At 42.6% G+C, this 19,633-nt stretch overlaps 1 protein-coding gene across 1 annotated transcript in view; it reads left to right on the top strand.

The window, feature by feature from the left end:
* The window catches only part of baiap2l1a (BAR/IMD domain containing adaptor protein 2 like 1a), a gene marked incomplete at its 3' end in the record, with an annotated part of 45,589 nt that extends 26,464 nt beyond the window's left edge, over positions 1 to 19,125 (top strand). Inside the window, exons 7-14 of the mRNA XM_080747101.1 lie at positions 7,070 to 7,222; positions 8,040 to 8,195; positions 10,217 to 10,349; positions 11,185 to 11,398; positions 14,383 to 14,442; positions 14,741 to 14,894; positions 18,480 to 18,520; positions 19,053 to 19,125. Coding sequence (XP_080603227.1) covers positions 7,070 to 7,222; positions 8,040 to 8,195; positions 10,217 to 10,349; positions 11,185 to 11,398; positions 14,383 to 14,442; positions 14,741 to 14,894; positions 18,480 to 18,520; positions 19,053 to 19,125 — 984 coding nt within the window. The remainder of the gene's footprint in view (positions 1 to 7,069; positions 7,223 to 8,039; positions 8,196 to 10,216; positions 10,350 to 11,184; positions 11,399 to 14,382; positions 14,443 to 14,740; positions 14,895 to 18,479; positions 18,521 to 19,052) is intronic.
* Between the last annotated feature and the right edge of the window lie 508 nt (positions 19,126 to 19,633).

Here is a 19,633-nt window from a genome sequence, read left to right as displayed (position 1 = left end):
AACAAGCTCACAACGCGTCGCGACGCGTTGTGAGCTTGTATATCGGCTATTTCCACTATCAATGTTATTTTTTAAGTATAAAGTTGTCAAATATGTCAGAAATTTCTTTGTATATTTAGGTTATGTATATCTACCATGTGCAACTTCAAAGCCTAAAAGCCGAACAGAAATGTAATTGTCAACGACAAAAATGCAATTAAATCGTTAAACGCAATTATTTGAGTGACAATGAATCGTCATGTAAAATGTCATAATCGTTGACAGCCCTAGCCGTGTTACTATGTTTGATGTGTCCATCAACAGACATGTGTCCTGTCAGTCAAAGTGCCCTTACTTGCTGTGAGGGAATGATATGTGTACTTGGACCTTTTCAAAATGTATGTACATTCGATATATATTCCCCTGTTGCCCAGTAACAAGGACAGGAACCGAATAGTCTGACGCCTCAGACATAGAAATTGTTCATAATCATAAATCATTGTGAACGATGGAGTCAGCTGTGTGTGACAAGGCTGTCTGAGTAATAACTCCAATCTCTCTCTTGTGGCATTGTATTGACCCTCATGGCTCCATTGAGATGAGTAACAGGCTAGTTTATTTTAGAGAACCACTGAGTAAAACCATTTTCTTTAGTGGAAAACGTAAAAGCATCCGTCATGGGCCGTGCATTTGGATATATTTAGATACGGTATGCATTTATCCTGGATCTCTCTGTGCAGCGCTCACACAGCGTCAACCCTGATGGGTTTTGGTAAATTGTCTGTCTTTCTATCTCTTTGTGTCTTTCTTTCACTGTATTTCTCTTAGCGAGGGACCCAGTTGCCCAGAATGTCATGTCATGCTGTACATTTTATTTCTGTTTTATCTATTAGTTTGGTCATTAAGGTCCACAGAATGAGAGGCCTGCTTTGCCGGAAGCATCGCTAAAAAAAAGTTATGGCCATTTGTATATTCACTGCATCGACTTCACTACAGGAAAAGAAAAATATTTAAAAAAGAAAAAAATCTGCTTTAAGTAGCATGTGAGGGGAAAAACAGTCCTTGGGCAAATTTCTACCACTTTTTCGAGTCACGTGTTCAAATACTGGATTCTGATTGGCTAAATTCCGGAGGTTATGAGAGGACAACTGCCGCAAAGTTGTGTGTCCGAGATCAATGCGCCTCAGTGTACATCCGGGGACTTTCCCCCAACCAACAAATGAAGGTCGCAGCGGTCCTATGTTTACTAACGTGCGTACTATCGTCGCCGATTTATTTGGATCCAATGCAATCCGCCAACTTTAAAGCCCCTTTTCTCTGAACCTATGCCTTTCTGGAAGCGAACAGCCTCTATTTACGGCCGGAACGGTGCTTTTAACTGACGTTAGCTTAGCTGTAAGCTAGACGCATGGATTACTATGGAGTTGGCGCCATCTGTTGGTGAGTAGAAGATGTTGTTTGTGGAACTATCTGCTGTCTCGCGGAAGTTTTATAGGCAATAATGATTGTAACTTAAGATCCTTGCAAGTTACAACTATGTGTTTTCTTTCATGTATACGGGAAAAAGTGGTAGAAAAGCTATTTACCACTCGGGGTCGGACATTATGCTCTCATAATGTCCTGAGTGCGGGTGTTATCGGACTCGGCTGCGCCTCGTCCGATAACACCCTCACTGCGGACATTATGAGAGCATAATGTCCTCTCACTCGGGGTAAATTGCTTACTTCAGCCCCACAAAACTGTGAAAAGTGACGAGTCATCACTTTGACTCATCACTTTTCACAGTTTTCTGAGGCCTCTCATTCTGTGGACCTTTATGACCAAATAATAGATAAAACGGAAATAAAAAGTACGGCATGACATCACAGGTTCAAACCTATTCCTTGAGCTTTTGGGCTTGTGGGTCCCTGACTATCTCAATTTTTCTCCTTTGCACTTTCTCTGTCTCTTTTCCTTTCCCCTCCACTCCCCCCTCCCTCCCTCCCTCCCACTAACCTCTGCTATTTCTTTTCTCCCTCTGTTGCTAATATCAGTATCACTGTTTATCTTAGCACTTGAATGGCACTCCCTTTGAAAAGAGAGGCTCCTTGTCTGGGGTGGAGCTTTAATAAGCCTGCGTGTCGCTGTGTAGAGGGGAGCTGAAACTCAGGCCCCTCCCTCTCACAGGTGTGAATGGTCTCTCATTGTCTGATGAAAATGACACCTGTGGACCAAAGGAGGGGGAGAGAGGGAGAAGGTGGAGACAGGGAGAGAGAGGGGAGGCCATTACAAACACCCAGAAAGAGTTTGAAAACGTGATTAATGCTATATTAAAAACCCGATACGCCCATATATAGAGGTGTCACTATGACTGCCATATCTATGAGCATATACGTATGGATATCCATTTGTCCAGATTCAGAACCGCCAATCCAACCAATATGCCCATATACTGTATGGGCATGCCAATATACAGGGTATGGGCATAATGACGTGAGGCAGTGGCTCAGGGGTTGATAAACCCATCATTAGAACACAGAGTTCGATCTCGGGCTCCCCCAGAGTTGGTGTCGAAGAGTCCTTGAGCAAGACTCTGAACCCCTAGTTGCTCCCGGTGAGCAGGTTGGTGCCTTGCATGGTTTCCTCTGCTATCGGTGTATGAATGTGTGTGAATGGGTGAATGTGATGTACAATCTCTGTAAAGCGCCTTGGATAAAGGTAAATGCATCATTTACCATTTACCATATATGGGCATAAAAAGGACACAGGTATTGTTTATTGTTTATTACGGATCCCCATTAGTCCCCACCGCAGTGAAGGCTACTCTTCCTGGGGTCCAAAACTCTCTGGTGGTCAAACCAATGTGGTGAATCATACACAAAAATGGAATGGAAAAATGGAAGCAACAGGCCTAGATAACTTCCCACGGGGGACGCCACATATGGAGTCACCATCTATGACAGTGTGCCATTAAAACTACACATTGTTGCCTGCTAACCAAATAACTGCATTTCAATAGCACTTTCTGTAAAATTATGTCTGTCTGTAGACAGAATACTCTGACAAATCCTTAAACACTGTGACTCGGGCATATCGGTCGGACCAGTGGTGTGACGTAGGTGTGGCGGCCCCGTAGCGGCCCGAAATTCTAGTAACAAAAAAACTCTCATATCTACTGGGTACAGCAATGTGCAAACCCAGCAGCAAGATCTGTCAGCAGTTGAATACAACCACCATTAACTTAAGACTGTCAATCATCTGTGTATACTGCACCATGCTGGTCTCTGTACGTAGACATACTGTACTTACGAACAGAGCAGATAAATACATTTGAAAAAGAGCAGATAAATATTTAAAATGTAAAACGATTGCCTATAATGACATGCCCAAAATAGGAACACCAGGTGGAAAGTGGTTCATTTTACCTACTATATTTGACTATATTTGCAATTGCAATGTTACGTAGCTTTGTTTGCATTTCTTTATTCTAATAGGTCATTTAATTAATTGTACATGTATTTTAGTTTTTATTTCACACTTGCTTTGTCAAAAGAAACGTGCGTTTCCCATGCCAATAAAACCCCATTGAAATGAAGTGAATTGAATTGAGAAAGATGGAGAGATGGAGAGAGGGAGAGAAAGCACCTGGTAATCATGTAGGGCTTATAGGGAACTTCAGATATTGAGCTGGGCTCTATCTGTCTGCTGGGCTAAACTAAACCCATCGCCAAGATATCGTGACCATGCAGGTGTTTGCGGTGGAAATGAGAAAACGGCCGTCTTTGCTTGGTGGCTCCTGACAGGGAGAAAACAGACACACAAAGAGGCAAAGGAAGTGAGCGGCAGAGACCAGCGGAAGAAGAGAAAGGGAGAGAGAAATAGAGGGACAATCATTGAGGGAGAGAGGCAGATAGAGGTAGGGAGGGAGAGAGAGAGACAGCGAGACAAAAGACAGAAAGAAACAGAGAGACAGCCAGAGACATAATGGAGAGTGGGCCCTGGTGTTAAGAGGAGGGTCAGTGACACCAACACGAAACCAAAGACCCAAGAGACAGACTCCTTTCTCCCGTTGCCATGACTACCTGTGGGGGAAGCTGGGTGGAGGTTCGGGGTGGGCAGGGGGTTGGTGGTGGTGGTGGTGCATGGCGTGGGTTGAGGGGTATGGCGGGTGTGTGTGGCAGGGTGGAAATAGAAGGCAAACGAACAGGGAGCGGAATTCAGAATCAACTTTATTGCCACATCACACGATTGCAGGTGTGAAAGAGTGGATTTCTTTGTTCAAGCTCATAATATTGCGGTATAGCATAAAGAGTTGCATACATAGTTATGGAGTAGAGGACACAACAAAGTCCAATACGTACATAAGGTGCATGACATATATTTTTCTCAATGGATAGGTGGCACCAGGCCTGGAATTTCATCATTTTAGGGGCAAGGCCACTTGGCTTTTGGTGTTGTCCATTTTTTGAGGGCACAAAGGCCAAATGCCAGAGCAGGAAGGCCATCAAATAAAACAAGATTTTAGTTCATTGAAAGAATTTGTTAATCTGCAGTGAAATAGATAAATGATGGTATTTGCAATCTGATCCATGCTCAGCCCAGCACCAATCAAAGTCACTGGATTGCACTGGATTGGTTTAAAGATGGGGACTTGGGGAAGATTTCAGAATCTCAACAAAAAAAACACTGGTGTCTACATGACAAGAAAGAGACTGGTGTCTACTATCTACATATTGACCAGAAAGAGACAGAGGAGAAAGTGGTACAGTCCGCTGGGGCATTAAGGCCACTGTGGCCTCGGGTCATGCCATTGTTTGGAGGGGCACAAGGCCAAACTGAGGGGCAAACGGCGGACATGGCCTGGGTGGCACTACGGAAGGCAGAAAGGCTTCTCGTGCAGGTAGAAAACATCATCTCATGCCAGGTGTGGTGCCACTCAACAGGACGTTCTCACTTGTTCACTCTATTGTAGAATGCGAGGATGCGGCGGCTAACCCTGAATTTCTTCAGGAAACAGTTATAGTAGAGGCATTGCTGAGCCCTTTTCACCACGTGCATGTTGTGGTGCGTCCCATTGGAGGTGCTCAGGGGGGGGTGTGTACCAAGGAACTTGGAATCACTAAAGATGCGCTGTCTACATGCTCTCTCCTCTTCCTCCTGGACTCCATGATTATCTCCTAGTGTTGTTTACATTGAGAGTGAGGTTGCTCATCTGGCACCATAGAGTCCATGATCTCACCTCATCCTGTAGATGTAGGCCGTCTCATCATTGTTGTTGGTCAGGCCCATCATCGCCGCGTCGTCTGCCCACTTGATTATGACTTTGGAACTGTGTGACCACACAGTTGTGTGTGTGCAGAGAATAGAGGACTCAGCATGCACTCCTCCTGAGGGGCTGCTGTGTTGAGGGTCAGAGGGTCTGACGTGATGTTGTCTGTTCTCACCGCACCGCCTGCCAGTGGCCAGTATCCACATGCACATGGCCAGGACATGTATTGTGTAGGCCTCGATCTCTGAGCTTTGTATCAAGTTTTATGGGAACTAGGCCTATATTGAATTATTTTAGACATGTCTAGAGTCAGCTCTGCACTGTGTGACAGGTGTGTCTTGCTCTTACAGTATATAGCTGACAACACACTACTGAATAGCAGAAAGATCACCAAAACATGAAACAAAACATGTTCAGTAGTCTATGTTGTTTCAAGCATGAAGTTGTAAACTCGTTCATTGTCAATTTTGTTAGTTGTTAAGTTAATTCAAACAATTGTTTACATTTCTTTGTGGTCTTTCATGTAGAAAACAGGGTTCTTTCCTGATTCTTGACAAGCTGAGTTTAAAAAAACCTAGGTAATCTGGCAGCTCATATAGCACAGCCAAAGAAAATGTTTTTGTACTTACTATGTCAAGAAGGTTCGAAGTGTCATTGTTCAACCCATTATGATCTCAGGACAATTCTACAAATGCCTTCTAAATCAGTAGTTCTCAAATTGTTTTTGGTGCCAAGTACCCCCAAAATGATGTGTATTCGGCCGCGGACCCCCATCTGAAAATGTGTCTTCTGGACCCCCAGAAGAGAAGATTTGTGTTAAACATTCAAAATGATTCAACATTATTCAAACGCTTTCAAGAATTTTCAAAAATGTTCAAAGAATTGCATGTGTACAAGCTCAAAGTGACGCGCTGTGTACATCTGCTATTTTTTAGTCATATGTTCTAAACCACTGTTCTAAATCCCAAGAGCTTTCTGAAAAACATATGATGCTATATACTATACTCTCTATCGTCACTGTCAGGCAGAAACCTTGTATCTCCAAGTTTCACTTTTGTACCTTTTTCACAAAGTAAAGCCCTGCTTCATCATACAAGGCTGTCGCACAAAAGTAGTGAAAACAGCCGATCTACAAGCACACAACGCCTCGCGGTGCAAGGCGTTGTGTGCTTGTAGATCTGCTATTTTCACTAGTTCAATTCATTTTTTTAAATGATAAATACAAAACGAACGGTCTTGGACATACAAGGTTTCCACCCGACAACGACGACATATAAAATCTAAAATGACACAGATGCTTTCCCAGTAAACGGACGACTGTAACTGCAACTGTCACATCCACACATTGATTAAAGAGGTGGTGCCATAGTTTTGTACTTTTTCTGGTTTTCATGTGTCTACTGTCTAAGAGGTTGAAAGTACTTCATTAGACCCCATGGTGTGTTTTTTTTTAGCAATTATGTATTCTTTTGGTATTTGTTTGTTTTCTCTTGGAGGCTGCCACCTTGTGGTCAAAAGTGTCAGTTAAAAAACACAGATACAATTACATCACAGAATCAACTCCTCCCCTAATTACCATTCACCCAACACTGTGGGGTGTGGCTAACTTAGCTGGGTCACCACCCACCATGACATCCATGCATTCTTAATGAACTGGGGGTGTGGCCACATAAAAACCCAATTTTAACTCTTTCTGTATACTTTTTTGGAAAAAATCTTCCTCCTAGTATAATCATAATACCTGATAATCATGTTTTAGAGGGGGGTAAAATCATGGCACCAACTCTAAAACATGAGGCATTACACATTTTTCTAAATCAAATCGTGACCTCTTTGTTGCAGTACGTGGAGACCATCTCGTCGCGCCAGGTGGACATGCAGAAGTTCATCGCCGACGGCTGCAGGGAGGCCCTGCTGGAGGAGAAGAGACGCTTCTGTTTCCTGGTGGACAAACACTGCATGTTCTCATACCAGACCTCCACCTTCCACGAGAAGGTCAGCGCACAGGGCCTCAGTTTGTGCTCGCACACATCGAGTCACGAAAGGAATCTGTTCACAGCTTCAGTCATGATATGATATGATATGATATGATATAGTACTTTATTGTCAGATCACACTGAAATTTGTCTTACGACACAGCAGTCATGTATTCAAAACATATATACAAACATTTGTAACACATCAAGGCATACGTGACACGCTGAGTCGCGGTGCAGCCCCTGTACCAGCGCACCAATCATGTCACATGTCATGTCCAGTGGCATACGAAACATTTGCCATTTTCCTTTTAATGACTCAAGTTTTAGACTCAAGTTTTAGACATTAATTGTCTCTGTCAGTGAGTTTACCTTTGGGGGGGGACGCTATTTTAATGATGTCACATGCACGTCGTTTAACACCTACACTAGTGGAGTTAGCAGACCATTGATATGCAACGTCAAAGTGTGAACTTAAGGGTTGTTTTTAATAGAAGCATGCTCCTGCTCAAAAAGACTTGGGATGATGTGGTACCGTGGGACATGACCAATGCAACACTATCCATTGTTAAGTCATTTATGTACTTACCGGTATGTACTGGAGTCAGTGTTGGCTAAATATCCTTGAACAGTGAAGAAGTCACGGACATATGACTTTAGTTTCGTTTGTATAGCACAAAGAAAGTAAACATCAGTAATTTAACATGTTTTACAGCTCAGGAAACCACTGTGACCAGCGGTACAGTCCATTAAGACTTAAAGTTTAAGTCATGGTTGTATGACTGCGGCACCAGCACCTCTTCAAATGTCTTCTATATATTTATGGCTCTCTTCAGGCCAGGGAGATGCTAGCGGTTAAGCTGCCCAGCTGGCAGGACAAGTGCAGCGATGCCACCAAGGTCCCCGACACGGTGATGGCCATGATAGAGAGGCTGCCCACCCCAGTGTCCAACAGCCCAGAAAGCTTGCCTTTTGTCGAACGCTACAACAGGGTAAGTGTTATCCTTTCCTCTCCACTCCTCTCCCAAGTGGATGAGATATGTTTTACAGGCACGTGCACACATAGACAATTAGACATCAAAGGGGGCTTGAGCCCCTGCCCCTTTAGCCGCCTGTAAAAAAAAGTGCCCTCTCCAGACAATGAATGCAGTTTTTACTTTGGTGAAAGAAATGAAAATGCCCCCTTTCCATGCCATACCAGAAGGCAGCATTCAAGAGAATTGCCTTGTCTAAACTCTCCTGAACTTGAATGCAGCATCTTATGTTGAAATCAAGAAATATGTATCAAGAAATATGTAGAAATCAAGCATTGAAAAATAGCTGACCTCCAAGCTCAAAACGCGTCGCAGCGCGACGCGTTGTGAGCTTGGAGGTCGGCTATTTTCGATGTTTTCACCAAATGGCCCTTTTAGAAATGTCAGCCCCTGCCTCTCTAACATTCTCTGCACGTCCCTGATGCATTATCTTGGTTTTCTGGTTACCTCACTCAGATAAGCCGTCGTTTATCTGAGGTTACATCACGACATGTTCAGCTGTCTGACAAGACTACTGTGGGGGGGAACATGCAGGTTAACATTAGCTGGCGATCATCCAATGGCAGTACACATACCCTTTGCTGTGGTTGTTAAAGTCCTCCGGCTATATACCACCTGCAGGGGCGTCACACCAAATTCTGGGCCCTGGGTACAAGGATTCACTGCGGGCCCCCCATGAATGCTAACTATTGAAAAATAGCAGATATACAAGCTCACAGCGCGGCACCGAGTGCCGCGCTGCGAGCTTGTATATCTGCTATTTTTTTTAAAAAATCGTGAAAATGAGTGCCAAGAAACCTATGTTTCCATGTCAGTGATGCTCAAACTTTTTCATGTGAAGGACCCCCCCCCCATCTCAAAATATTTAGTTCCAGGGACCCCCCAGAAGCAAAATTTGAGTTACAAATGTTCACTTAAAAAATACATATATTTGCGCACATTTTCACGACTTTTCAAAAATAGCAGATCTACAAGCTCGCAGCGCGGCACTCGGTGCCGCGCTGTGAGCTTGTATATCTGCTATTTTTCAATAGTTAAAGTTACTAGGGCCCCTCCACCACCTTGGTCCCTAGTAACTCAGTCCCACTTTCCTAGCCCTTGTGACGCCCCTGACCACCTGGCCTCCGCTGTTTACTGCTGTACACGAGGCAATCAGCTCTAATCATATTAATGATTGCTTGACACCTTCGCATTGATAAGCGCTTCACTGTTGCACTGCTGACCATTGTTTATTTTGGTCTACCGTGCACATGGCCACGTACTCTCAAATCTGGCCAGAATTGCTCATTTGAAGGTTTACGCGGGGACTGCACGATTTGGGCCCAAACAAGAAATATTCATCTTTTGGACAGACGTTGCGATCGCAAAAAGGCACGATTAATCCTCTCAGATTTTGGCCACAAAATCAATCAGTCGAGCATTATATCTACATTTCATGCTAACAGTGTTAATGTCTTCCAGGAACAGCAGTCGTTAAATCATAACAATATATCGTCGTTGTCGGGTGGAAACCTCGTATCTCCAAGTTTCAAATGTGTACGTTCTTTCGCAAAGTAAAGCCCTGCTTCATCATACAAGGCCGTCGCACAAAAGTAGTGAAAACAGCAGATCTACAAGCACACAACGCCTCGCGGTGCGAGGCGTTGTGTGCTTGCAGATCGGCTGTTTTCACTAGTTTAAATCATTTTTAAAATGATAAATGCAAAACAAACGGTTTTGGACATACATGTTTTTCACCCGACACCGACGATATAAGACACTTTTATACATTTCCTTTTATACATAGTTAGATTGTAGATTAGCTTGTAGACACCTTTGTATGATGAAGTAGGGCTTCAATTTACCAAAAAAAACATATACATTTGAAACTTGGAGATACGAGGTTTCTGCCTGACAGCAATCTGTCTCTCCTGGAGAGACTAGCCTGACAGTGACGATATGCTACATGTATTACATCCATGTCCCTGCGATCTCCTCAGAACAACAACCTGGAGTCTGCGACGCCTCCCCCGGCGCCCCAGCTAAAGGCCCAGATCAGTCCTCTGGCCAACATGTTCAACCCGGAGCCCCGGTCCCCGCTCAGCCTCACCTCCTCCTCAGACCACAACTCAGGTACCGTAAAAACGCAGCGTCCAGTCGGCGTTGTCGGCGCTGGAAACCTGGAAATGTCCCAAACCGTTTGTTTTGTATCTATCGTTTCGAAAAAAAAAGTACAAGTTTGAAACTTTGATACAAGGTTTCTGCCCGACAGTGATGAAATATAAGAAACGTATACATTTTTCTTTTATATATAGTTAGATTAACTACAGAATGTGTCTTTCAGCACCGTCTAGGCGAAGATCTCTCTCTCTACGACATCAGTATTTGATACAGTGGAAAAACACTAGGAAAAACGCATGGACGTACACACAAAGTCATGTTTTGGAGTGATTAGTACCGCTCAAACATGTCTTCTTCTCTACGTACTTTATATGATGGCTATTCATCCTGTTGCCCTTCTTATAAGCTGATGAAAATGTCCATAAGCAGGGAACGGTACCCTGACTCTCATGTCTCTTTAACCCATTAAGGACTGGAATTATTTTATACTTTAGCTATTGAAAAATAGCAGATATTCAGGTATAGCGCTGCAAGCTTCTAAATCATGAAAATGTGTGCAAATCTTTTAATGTATATATTTTTAAAGTGAACATTTGTATTATTTGCTTCTGGGGGCTCCCTGATACATAATATTTATGAGAAATAATTCTAAGGGGTCATTGACATACTGTAGAAACATGCGTTTTTCAAAAACCTTTAGAAGTCATTTATAGAATCAGAGAAAAAATATCCAAAGACTTGCACAACTGTTCACGATTTTTCAAAAATAGCAGATCTACAAGCTTGTAGATTTGCTATTTTTTAATAGTCTAAATTGGTTTAATATGTCCTTTCCTTTCTGGTCCAGACCAGGGCAGTATTGGGGAGGGCAGTCTGTCCCGGTCCATCTCGCAGTCGTCTGGCCTCAACTACAGCAGGAAACCCCGGGTTCGAACCATCTTCCCCCACACAGCAGGCAACAATGACACGTTGCTCAGCTTCGACGACGGGGATATCATCATCCTGCTCATCCAGGAGGAGAAGGACGGCTGGCTGTACGGCGAGCTGGAGAGAACAAAACAGTGAGTTTCTTCTTTTTAAACTTCTCGTAACTCTCACCGATATCAGCAGTATTGTTGGTGCGGGTAACTCATGCCAAAACATGTGCTCGTACAGTTTATGATACGGTGTAAGAGTGCAGCTTATTGAATGTCCGTGTAGTCTTATAACTTGCCCAAAGAGGAGTCGGTAATAATATCCATCCATTGTGATTATGACAGTGTTGACATAAATCCTATAGGGAATAGCAGTGGGTGTGGTTTACTGGTGCCACAAAAGCTACCATAAATCTTTCCCAGAGATTTACAAAAAATATTTATATCAATTATTTTAAGCCTAGTATCCAGCCATCCAGGATCCTGGGTGAATCATGGCTATAAAACCTTTGATTATGTGTGTTTAGCGGTGTTTCATTTCTTTCTTTTCACAGAATCAATTTATGATTTTATGATTTATGATATGGTCATTATTCACCAGGATCCGGGATGGCCTGATTCTAGGCTTACAATAATTGATATAGCCTACTGTAAATATTTGTGTAAATCTCTAAGGGAAAAATATATGGACGTTTTTGAGTGGCACTTGCATTACATAGAGTTGCTAAAGCTCTATTACAGAGCGCAGTTGTCTCCATGTGGTTAATGTACCATATCGTCGTTGTCGGGTGGAAACCTCGTATCTCCAAGTTTCAAATGTGTATGTTCTTTCGCAAAGTAAAGCCCTGCTTCATCATACAAGGCCGTCGCACAAAAGTAGTGAAAACTGCCGATCTACAGGCACACAATGCCTCGCGGTGCGAGGCGTTGTGTGCTTGTAGATCGGCTGTTTTCACTAGTTTAAATCATTTTTAAAATGCTAAATCCAAAACGAACGGTTTAGGACATACAAGGTTTTCACCCGACAACGAAGATATAGTATGACTTCTGCAGCTCCAGCAATTCGTGAAATCTGCGTCATCCTTCCACCCACCCTCATGATGAAATGATGTACTTTCCTCCTAGCAGACGTGCAACGGCATATGGGGATGTTTTGCATTTCTGAGGTTGCAATACTAGTTCTGGCCGTGTGTTTGTTAATATTGCATTAATACATCATAGCTGGAAAACACACAGCATGTCAGGTATGTCTGACATGACAGTCAGCGGGTGATTTATTCTTGTTGAGCTCTAGTCCTCAACCTGAAAATAGCCCATCTACAAGATCACAACGTGTTGTGCTAGCCCGGAACACCATTTATCAAACATGCAAGAACTCACACAAATCCAGTCTCTACTGAAGAGAGGTCGGCCTCTCTCTCTCTTTCTCTCTTTCTCTCTCAACACACACAAACATACATATCGTCGTCATTGTCGGGCAGAAACCTTGTATCTCCAAGTTTCAAATTTGTACGTTTTTTTTGCGAAGTAAAGCCCTGCTTCATCAGACAAGGCCGACGCACAAAAGTAGTGAAAACAGCAGATCTACATGCACACAACGCCTGTAGATTAGCTATTTTCACTAATTCAGTTCATTTTGTTAAGTGATAAAAACAAACGGTTTTGGACATACAAGGTTTCCACCTGTCAACGACGATATGGCAACAGGGACTCTTTTATAACTCACACTGTGGCATGTGATTGGTTTACTTTTTACATGTTATCATTAGTGATGATAAAGTGAGCTCCACAGGAAATTGAAACTGTCAGCCAGGGAAAAGGTAATTTGCTCCAAGCCACACCTGAATTCAGAGGCTGTGATTCAGGCAAACGGCCACAGAATAAAAGCATTAGACACTAAATCACACTTGCCTGCTTGGTTTTGCTGGTATTGTCGGACAAGGACATTGCACAACTGGTCTTGGCTATGTTTTTGCAATTGAGCAATTTTACAACAGAGGGCCTGAACTTGTTAATGTGTGTGTGTGTATGTATGTGCGCGCGCGTGCGAGCGTGCAGCTAACCTGACATACTACCAGGCCGATCAGCATCATATTTCAGGACCCTGATTGATTGATTGAATTCCATATTTGATTTTTTTTTAATATATGTATTTTTGGATTTACCAGACTGTAAACCACAAACTAGTCATTTTTAATCTGTTAAATTGTTAATGCAATCCCCCCTCATTTTGTTTAATTGTAGGTTTTAATGTTATCTGCTCCCTTTGTCTGATGAATATTGCTTGTACGGACTTAGACTGTTGTTCCACAAACTGCTGGAGATATACTGTTTTTCAACTTTCCATAAGTATTATGTCTTATAATTCCTAATATATATGAGTTAAGTCAAAAATTCTTATTCAACAAAATGAGAGGAGAGTACATTAAGACTTTAAAAGATTAAAAACTTCTAGTTTGTGGTTTACAGTCTGGTAAATCAAAAAAATATCTTTATCCAAAATGTTAAAATACGGACTAATGCCTCATTCACATACAGAAAAGCCAAGCTAATGGTTTGCTTGGTAATTCAATGTATTCTCTATGCAAACCAGCTTTTAAAATTTCCAAGCTGGAAAAAAAGCTTGGACATTTTTAAAGCTGGTTTGCATAGAGAATACATTGAATTACGAAGCAAACCATTAGCTTGGCTTCTATCAGAGTGAATGCAGCATTAGACTGTTATTCGTCTCTGGTACTCAGCAACGGTATTAATCTGTGAAGCCTCAGTGATTACTGTCCAGCTCACCTCCACCGTGGTTTTACTGTAAATATGGACATTGTTTTTGAACGCTTACAGACTTTTCTGTTCATCTAGAAATTGGTAACCGTACACTGTAGGTGTATCTCCTTTTTCTGCTTGTATGTATGTTCCATTAATGTGCTGTTAAAAAAAAAATTAAGTGCTTCTTAATGTTCAGTTTTCTTTTTTTTGTCTTGGATAATATTGATGTGGTTTCTTGGTTTGTTTACAAAACAACTGTATGACACGGAACTGTGTCTGAATACACGGTGCCGTTCATATCCACGAATTCTATCAAATGTTTTCCAGGTGAGATTGTTAATTCTTTTTTTTTAATAACTTGCTTTTAGGCGGGGTTGGTTTCCTTCGTCTTACTGCAGACCTCACACTGAGCCGACAATCTCAAATAGGTAACAAACCAATTATTTTTTTTATCCAGTTTGATTTAGCACAGCAAATGTTGTACATAATTGGATATGGGGTTTTACTGGGGTTTTACTGTTTTACAGCAGAGGCGTCAATTGGCTATATGGCAAGGTATGGCATACCTTGGCTAAATTCAACATTGCTAAGGTATGGCAACATGACTGGTGTCTTGCACGCGGGCCTTCGCGCGTGCAAGACACCAGTCATGTTGCCATACCTTAGAATTAGATTTTGCTGAACTGACGCCACTGTGTAACAGCATTGCATTGTTTGTTACAGCAGCAACTTGGGGACACCTGTCAGGAGTCTCAGCGTGGCCAGTCTTCCAGAACAGGAGGTGGAGGAGGAGCCAGTGCTGCTCCCGCCCCCAGACTACAGTGATGACCCGCCCAGGGTCCGCTCAGTGTTCCAGTCAACACCATCGCCAAAAAATACGGTCAGTGCATTCAGCCCATAGGGGAAAAAGATTCTAGAATCAAAACCCTGCGGCACACACACTCACGACGCACGCATGGCATGAATAAAGAAAATGTTACACACACCATTGTGTTTGGCTATAGACAAAGAGAGGGAGAGAGAAGAGAGAGAGAGAGAGAGAGAGAGAGAGAGAGAGAGAGAGAGAGAGAGAGAGAGATACTGTAGTAGAACAGGGGGGTATACAGTGTCCTCCTCATTCGGGCCCTGCGCCATCACAGCTGATTGAGAGTGAATTTATAGTTGTTCTCGAAGCAGAATCCACCCCACCTTGCACGCACACACGCACGCACGCACGCACGCACGCACGCACGCACGCACGCACACACACACACACTCTTGTCTCTCCTGGCATCACGCTGTTCTTTTAGTGTTTAGTGTTTTAGTGCACTTGCTGCCTCAGGGGTTTGAGGGGAGCACTTTTACAATGACGCGTGCCATCCATAGAGTTAGGTGCCATGACTGCCATCCCATCTGCCGTTCCACGTTTAGAAACCCACCCCTCTCCTTCACCATCTCCTTCACTTCTCCCTTATCTGGTTCCCAAACCGTGGAATGAACTCGCCATTGCAATTAGAAATGCAAACTCGCTCCCAATCTTCCTCGGTAATCTGAGTACTCGCCTCTTCGGACTCCACCTTAGCCCGTAGCACTTAGCGTAGCACTTGCCCTAGCCTCAACGACCTTGCAGGCCTATTCAAAGGCTAAAATGTAACTAGATAGCTTGTTATGTAGACTATTGCCAGGTCATCCTATAGACGGATCCACAGAGCGCTGCCATGTCGCGGTGTGAAGCGGAGCCGCTTGTCACCGCAGTTATGATTGCCGCTCCGTGCATTCGTCTATACTGCTCTACAAAGACATGGTGCAGTAACTACGAGGAAGGAAATGACTGATAAATGTGTTTAACTCTCAAATACCTGGAACGCGCCCGAGTCGCGTTAGATTTTAACCACTTTAACCATTATTGTATGCTTTAACTTTAGAAAAATAGCAGATATACAAGCTCACAGCTTGTAGATCTGCTATTTTTGAAAAATCATGAAAATGTGTGCAAGTCTTTGAATATCTTTGACCCGATCTTTGATCCGACTTCTAAATCCTTCCTCTAAATCAGTGGTTCTCAAACTTTTTCATGTCAAGGACCCCCAAAATTACAGGTATTTAGTCACGGACCCCCATCTCAAAATATGTTGTTCCAGGGACCCCCCAGAAGCAAATATTTGCGTTACAAATGTTCGCTTTTAAATAGATATATTCAAAGAATTGCAAAGAAAAATCATGATTTTTCAAAAATAGCAGATCTACAAGCTCGCAGCGTGGCACTCGGTGCCGCGCTGTGAGCTTGTATATCTGCTATTTTTCTAAAGTTAAAGCATAAAATAATAGTTAAAGTGGTTAAAACCTAACGCGACTCAGGCGCGTTCCAGGTATTTGAGAGTTAAAAGTGTTTCAACTGGTCAGCCAAATGAGATATGGACAATTACAGTCATTGTATATGTCTCTTCTTGAGGTAATTATTTATCTCCAAAAATCACAAATTCCAATTTGTCCTTTGGGATACACAAATAAGTCGGTGTGTCCAAAAGCGTAGTTACTGCACTCATGGCTTTGTAGGGCTAGGGCAGTATAGTGTGTATAGTTTCATTGTACTGATTATTGATTTTTTGGTTATTCTACTGTTAGACTGATGACTGTTAGACAATCCTAGATTACTATTGCTATGCATTTGATGTCTTACCTTGTGCTGTCCTTTCTGTAAATCGCTCCGGATTAAGAGCGTCTGTGAAATTGTAATTGTAAATTGTAAAACTCCTCCTTCCCTCCTACCTCCTAGGCTTAAAATAATTGATACAAATATTTTTTTGTAAATCTCGATGGAAAAGATGAATGGACGATTTTTTTGTGGCACCAGTAAACCACACCCACTGCTGTGCCCTTTAGGCAGTGTTTTTGTGACTTCTGTAATCTGCCCCTGTGTGCCCTCTAGTGGATTGTTTGATATATTTATAATATCAAACAGTAATGGCTGTGCATATTGTAGGTTTTGTGTTTTAAGATACCTTATTGACTTAAATCTCTGCAGAGGGCAATCAGCTTAGTTTACCACATTGCATATTAGATGCTTATGATACTAATTACTATGAAAATAAGAGTGAAGGAAAACATATTGATTTGTGTATGTGGGAGCCACACAGTACAACACATCTCACCTCAAATAAAACCGTCTTTAAGTCTATCATCACAATAAAGAGACAAGCAGCAACCGTTACATTACAGAAACGAAATTATAATAATCTCGATTTAGGATCCAGAGTTCCGCGTTCATATTCGGTATCTGTTCACACCAACCCGAATAACAACGCCTGCAAAACAACAGATAACGAGTCGAGGAAACACCCACGCATTCAATCATATCTACAGCCTTATCTGTCACAGCATCTCTATGGAGTTCTTTACAACTTCAATAAACAAACATTTATCGCTCTGATTACTCCACAGCCAATATCCTCTCAGTCACATAGCCAATTCGTATCTTCCTCCGCTCTATATCATCCTCAGTCCTCACCTTGCTTTAACCCATTTAGGCCTAGAATTATTGACTGCTTTAACCAGTGAAAAATAGCAGATATACAAGCTCACAGCGCGGCACCGAGTGCCGCGCTGCGAGCTTGTAGATCTGCTATTTTTTTAAAATCGTGAAAATGTGTGCCAAGAAACCTATGTTTCCACGTCAGTGATGCTCAAACTTTTTCATGTGAAGGATCCCCCCCCCCATCTCAAAATATTGAGTTCCAGGGACCCCCCAGAAGCAAAATTTGAGTTACAAATGTTCACTTAAAAAGTACATATATTCAAAGATTTGCGCACATTTTCACGACTTTTCAAAAATAGCAGATCTACAAGCTCGCAGCGCGGCACTCGGTGCCGCGCTGTGAGCTTGTATATCTGCTATTTTTCAATAGCTAAAGTTACTAGGGCCCCTCCACCTTTGGGCCCTGGTAACTCAGTCCCACTTTCCTACCCCTTGTGACGCCCCTGTATATCATCCTCAGTCCTCACCTTGCTTTTAGGGGAAGTTGATAAGATAGTCATAATTTGCACACACACACACACACACACAGAGAAAGAGCGAGAAAGTGCATCCCTTGTTCGCAGGCCTTTCTAGATTTTCTAGATTCCTGACTGCATGAGGTCTGTGAGGTCATGTACGTGTTGTATGTGCGAGTTTTACATGCTGTGTGGGGAGGTGACGAGCATTGTTGACATGTACTATATCAAGTTATGAAAACCTGTCTGGTGACACTCATCATCACAGCTGGAAGTGTGACTTTGGTAACAGTGGTTCAGTGTGTGTGTGTGTGTGTGTGTGTGTGTGTGTGCGTGTGCGTGCGCGTGCGTGTGTGTGTGCGTGTGCGTGTGCGTGTGCGTGCGCGTGCGTGTGCGTGTGTGTGTGTGTGCGCTCGTTTGTGCGTGCGTGCCATGTTATCCCGGTGCATTCACTGTTACGTCTTTTAACTCCTTTCCTCTCTTTTCTTAAAAACAGATTTCACTTGTCAATGGGAATGGAAAGGCTGCTTTTCTAGGGTGAGTGACCGGACAGACTGTAACTGATACAATCTAAAAGTTTTTATTAGTGGAATACATATCTGTATCTTATCCGAAAGGAAATTTGAAATTGTATTTTGACTCTGTTCATGTTTTTATTTCACAAATGTTTCATAATTTTCATTACTTCTTACAATTTATGTTAAGCACATTGTAAAATAATGAATATAAGTATAGTATAATAAAGTGCTCTATAAATAATGTTTACTATTATTACTATCATTATTATTATCATTTTGAGAGTTGTTACCCTGTCCTTCAAGGGGACATGCCACCATGTTGCATGAGTGGGAGGAATGTAGCTGTTCTCGCCACTTCCTCATTGGCAAAGCAAAGGAAATAAATGATGTCACACTGTACTAAACAGACTAGGAATAGATGAGGGAGGAAGAGGCGAAAACGACACCAACTTCCCGTTTGTTGCTATTCTTTAACCATGGAAGCATGTCCCATGAGATGGCAGGGATTTTGATTATGATACACTGGATAACTTTGATTTTTGACTCCGCAGAGGTGGAAACCCCTTCGCCACCGTCAAGCTAAGACCAACAGTCACGAATGACAGATCAGCGCCCATCGTCTAACTCACCAGGGCAAGAAGAGACTCACCATTACCATCATCATCATCAGTCAGAGGAATCGTCCCACATGGATTCTCTGGTCCACACTCATGATCTCATAAATAGACTGACCAGGGGTGTCGCACCAAATTCTGGGCCCCGGGTACAAGGATTCACTGTGGGGCCCCTGTGCTTTAACTATTGAAAAATAGCAGATATACAAGCTCACAGCGCGGCACCGAGTGCCGCGCTGCGAGCTTGTAGATCTGCTATTTTTGAAAAATCATGAAAATCTATGAATATTTCAAATCCTTCTAAGGTTTTTTTGAAAAATCTATGTTTCGATGTCAGTGGAGCTCAAACCTTTTCATGTGAAGGACCCCCAAAAGGGTATGTATTTGGCCACGGACCCGCATCTCAAAATATTTAGTTCCAGGGACCCCCAGAAGCAAAATTTGAGTTACAAATGTTCGCTTAAAAAATACATATATTCAAAGATTTGCACACATTTTCACGACTTTTAAAAAATAGC

The sequence above is a fragment of the Nannobrachium achirus genome, assembly GCF_963921795.1.
Source record: "Nannobrachium achirus genome assembly, chromosome: 18".
In the NCBI taxonomy this organism is placed as follows: Eukaryota; Metazoa; Chordata; class Actinopteri; order Myctophiformes; family Myctophidae; genus Nannobrachium; species Nannobrachium achirus.
The sequence above is the reverse complement of the archived record's forward strand: the minus strand, read 5'-3'. Positions and strand labels throughout refer to the sequence as shown.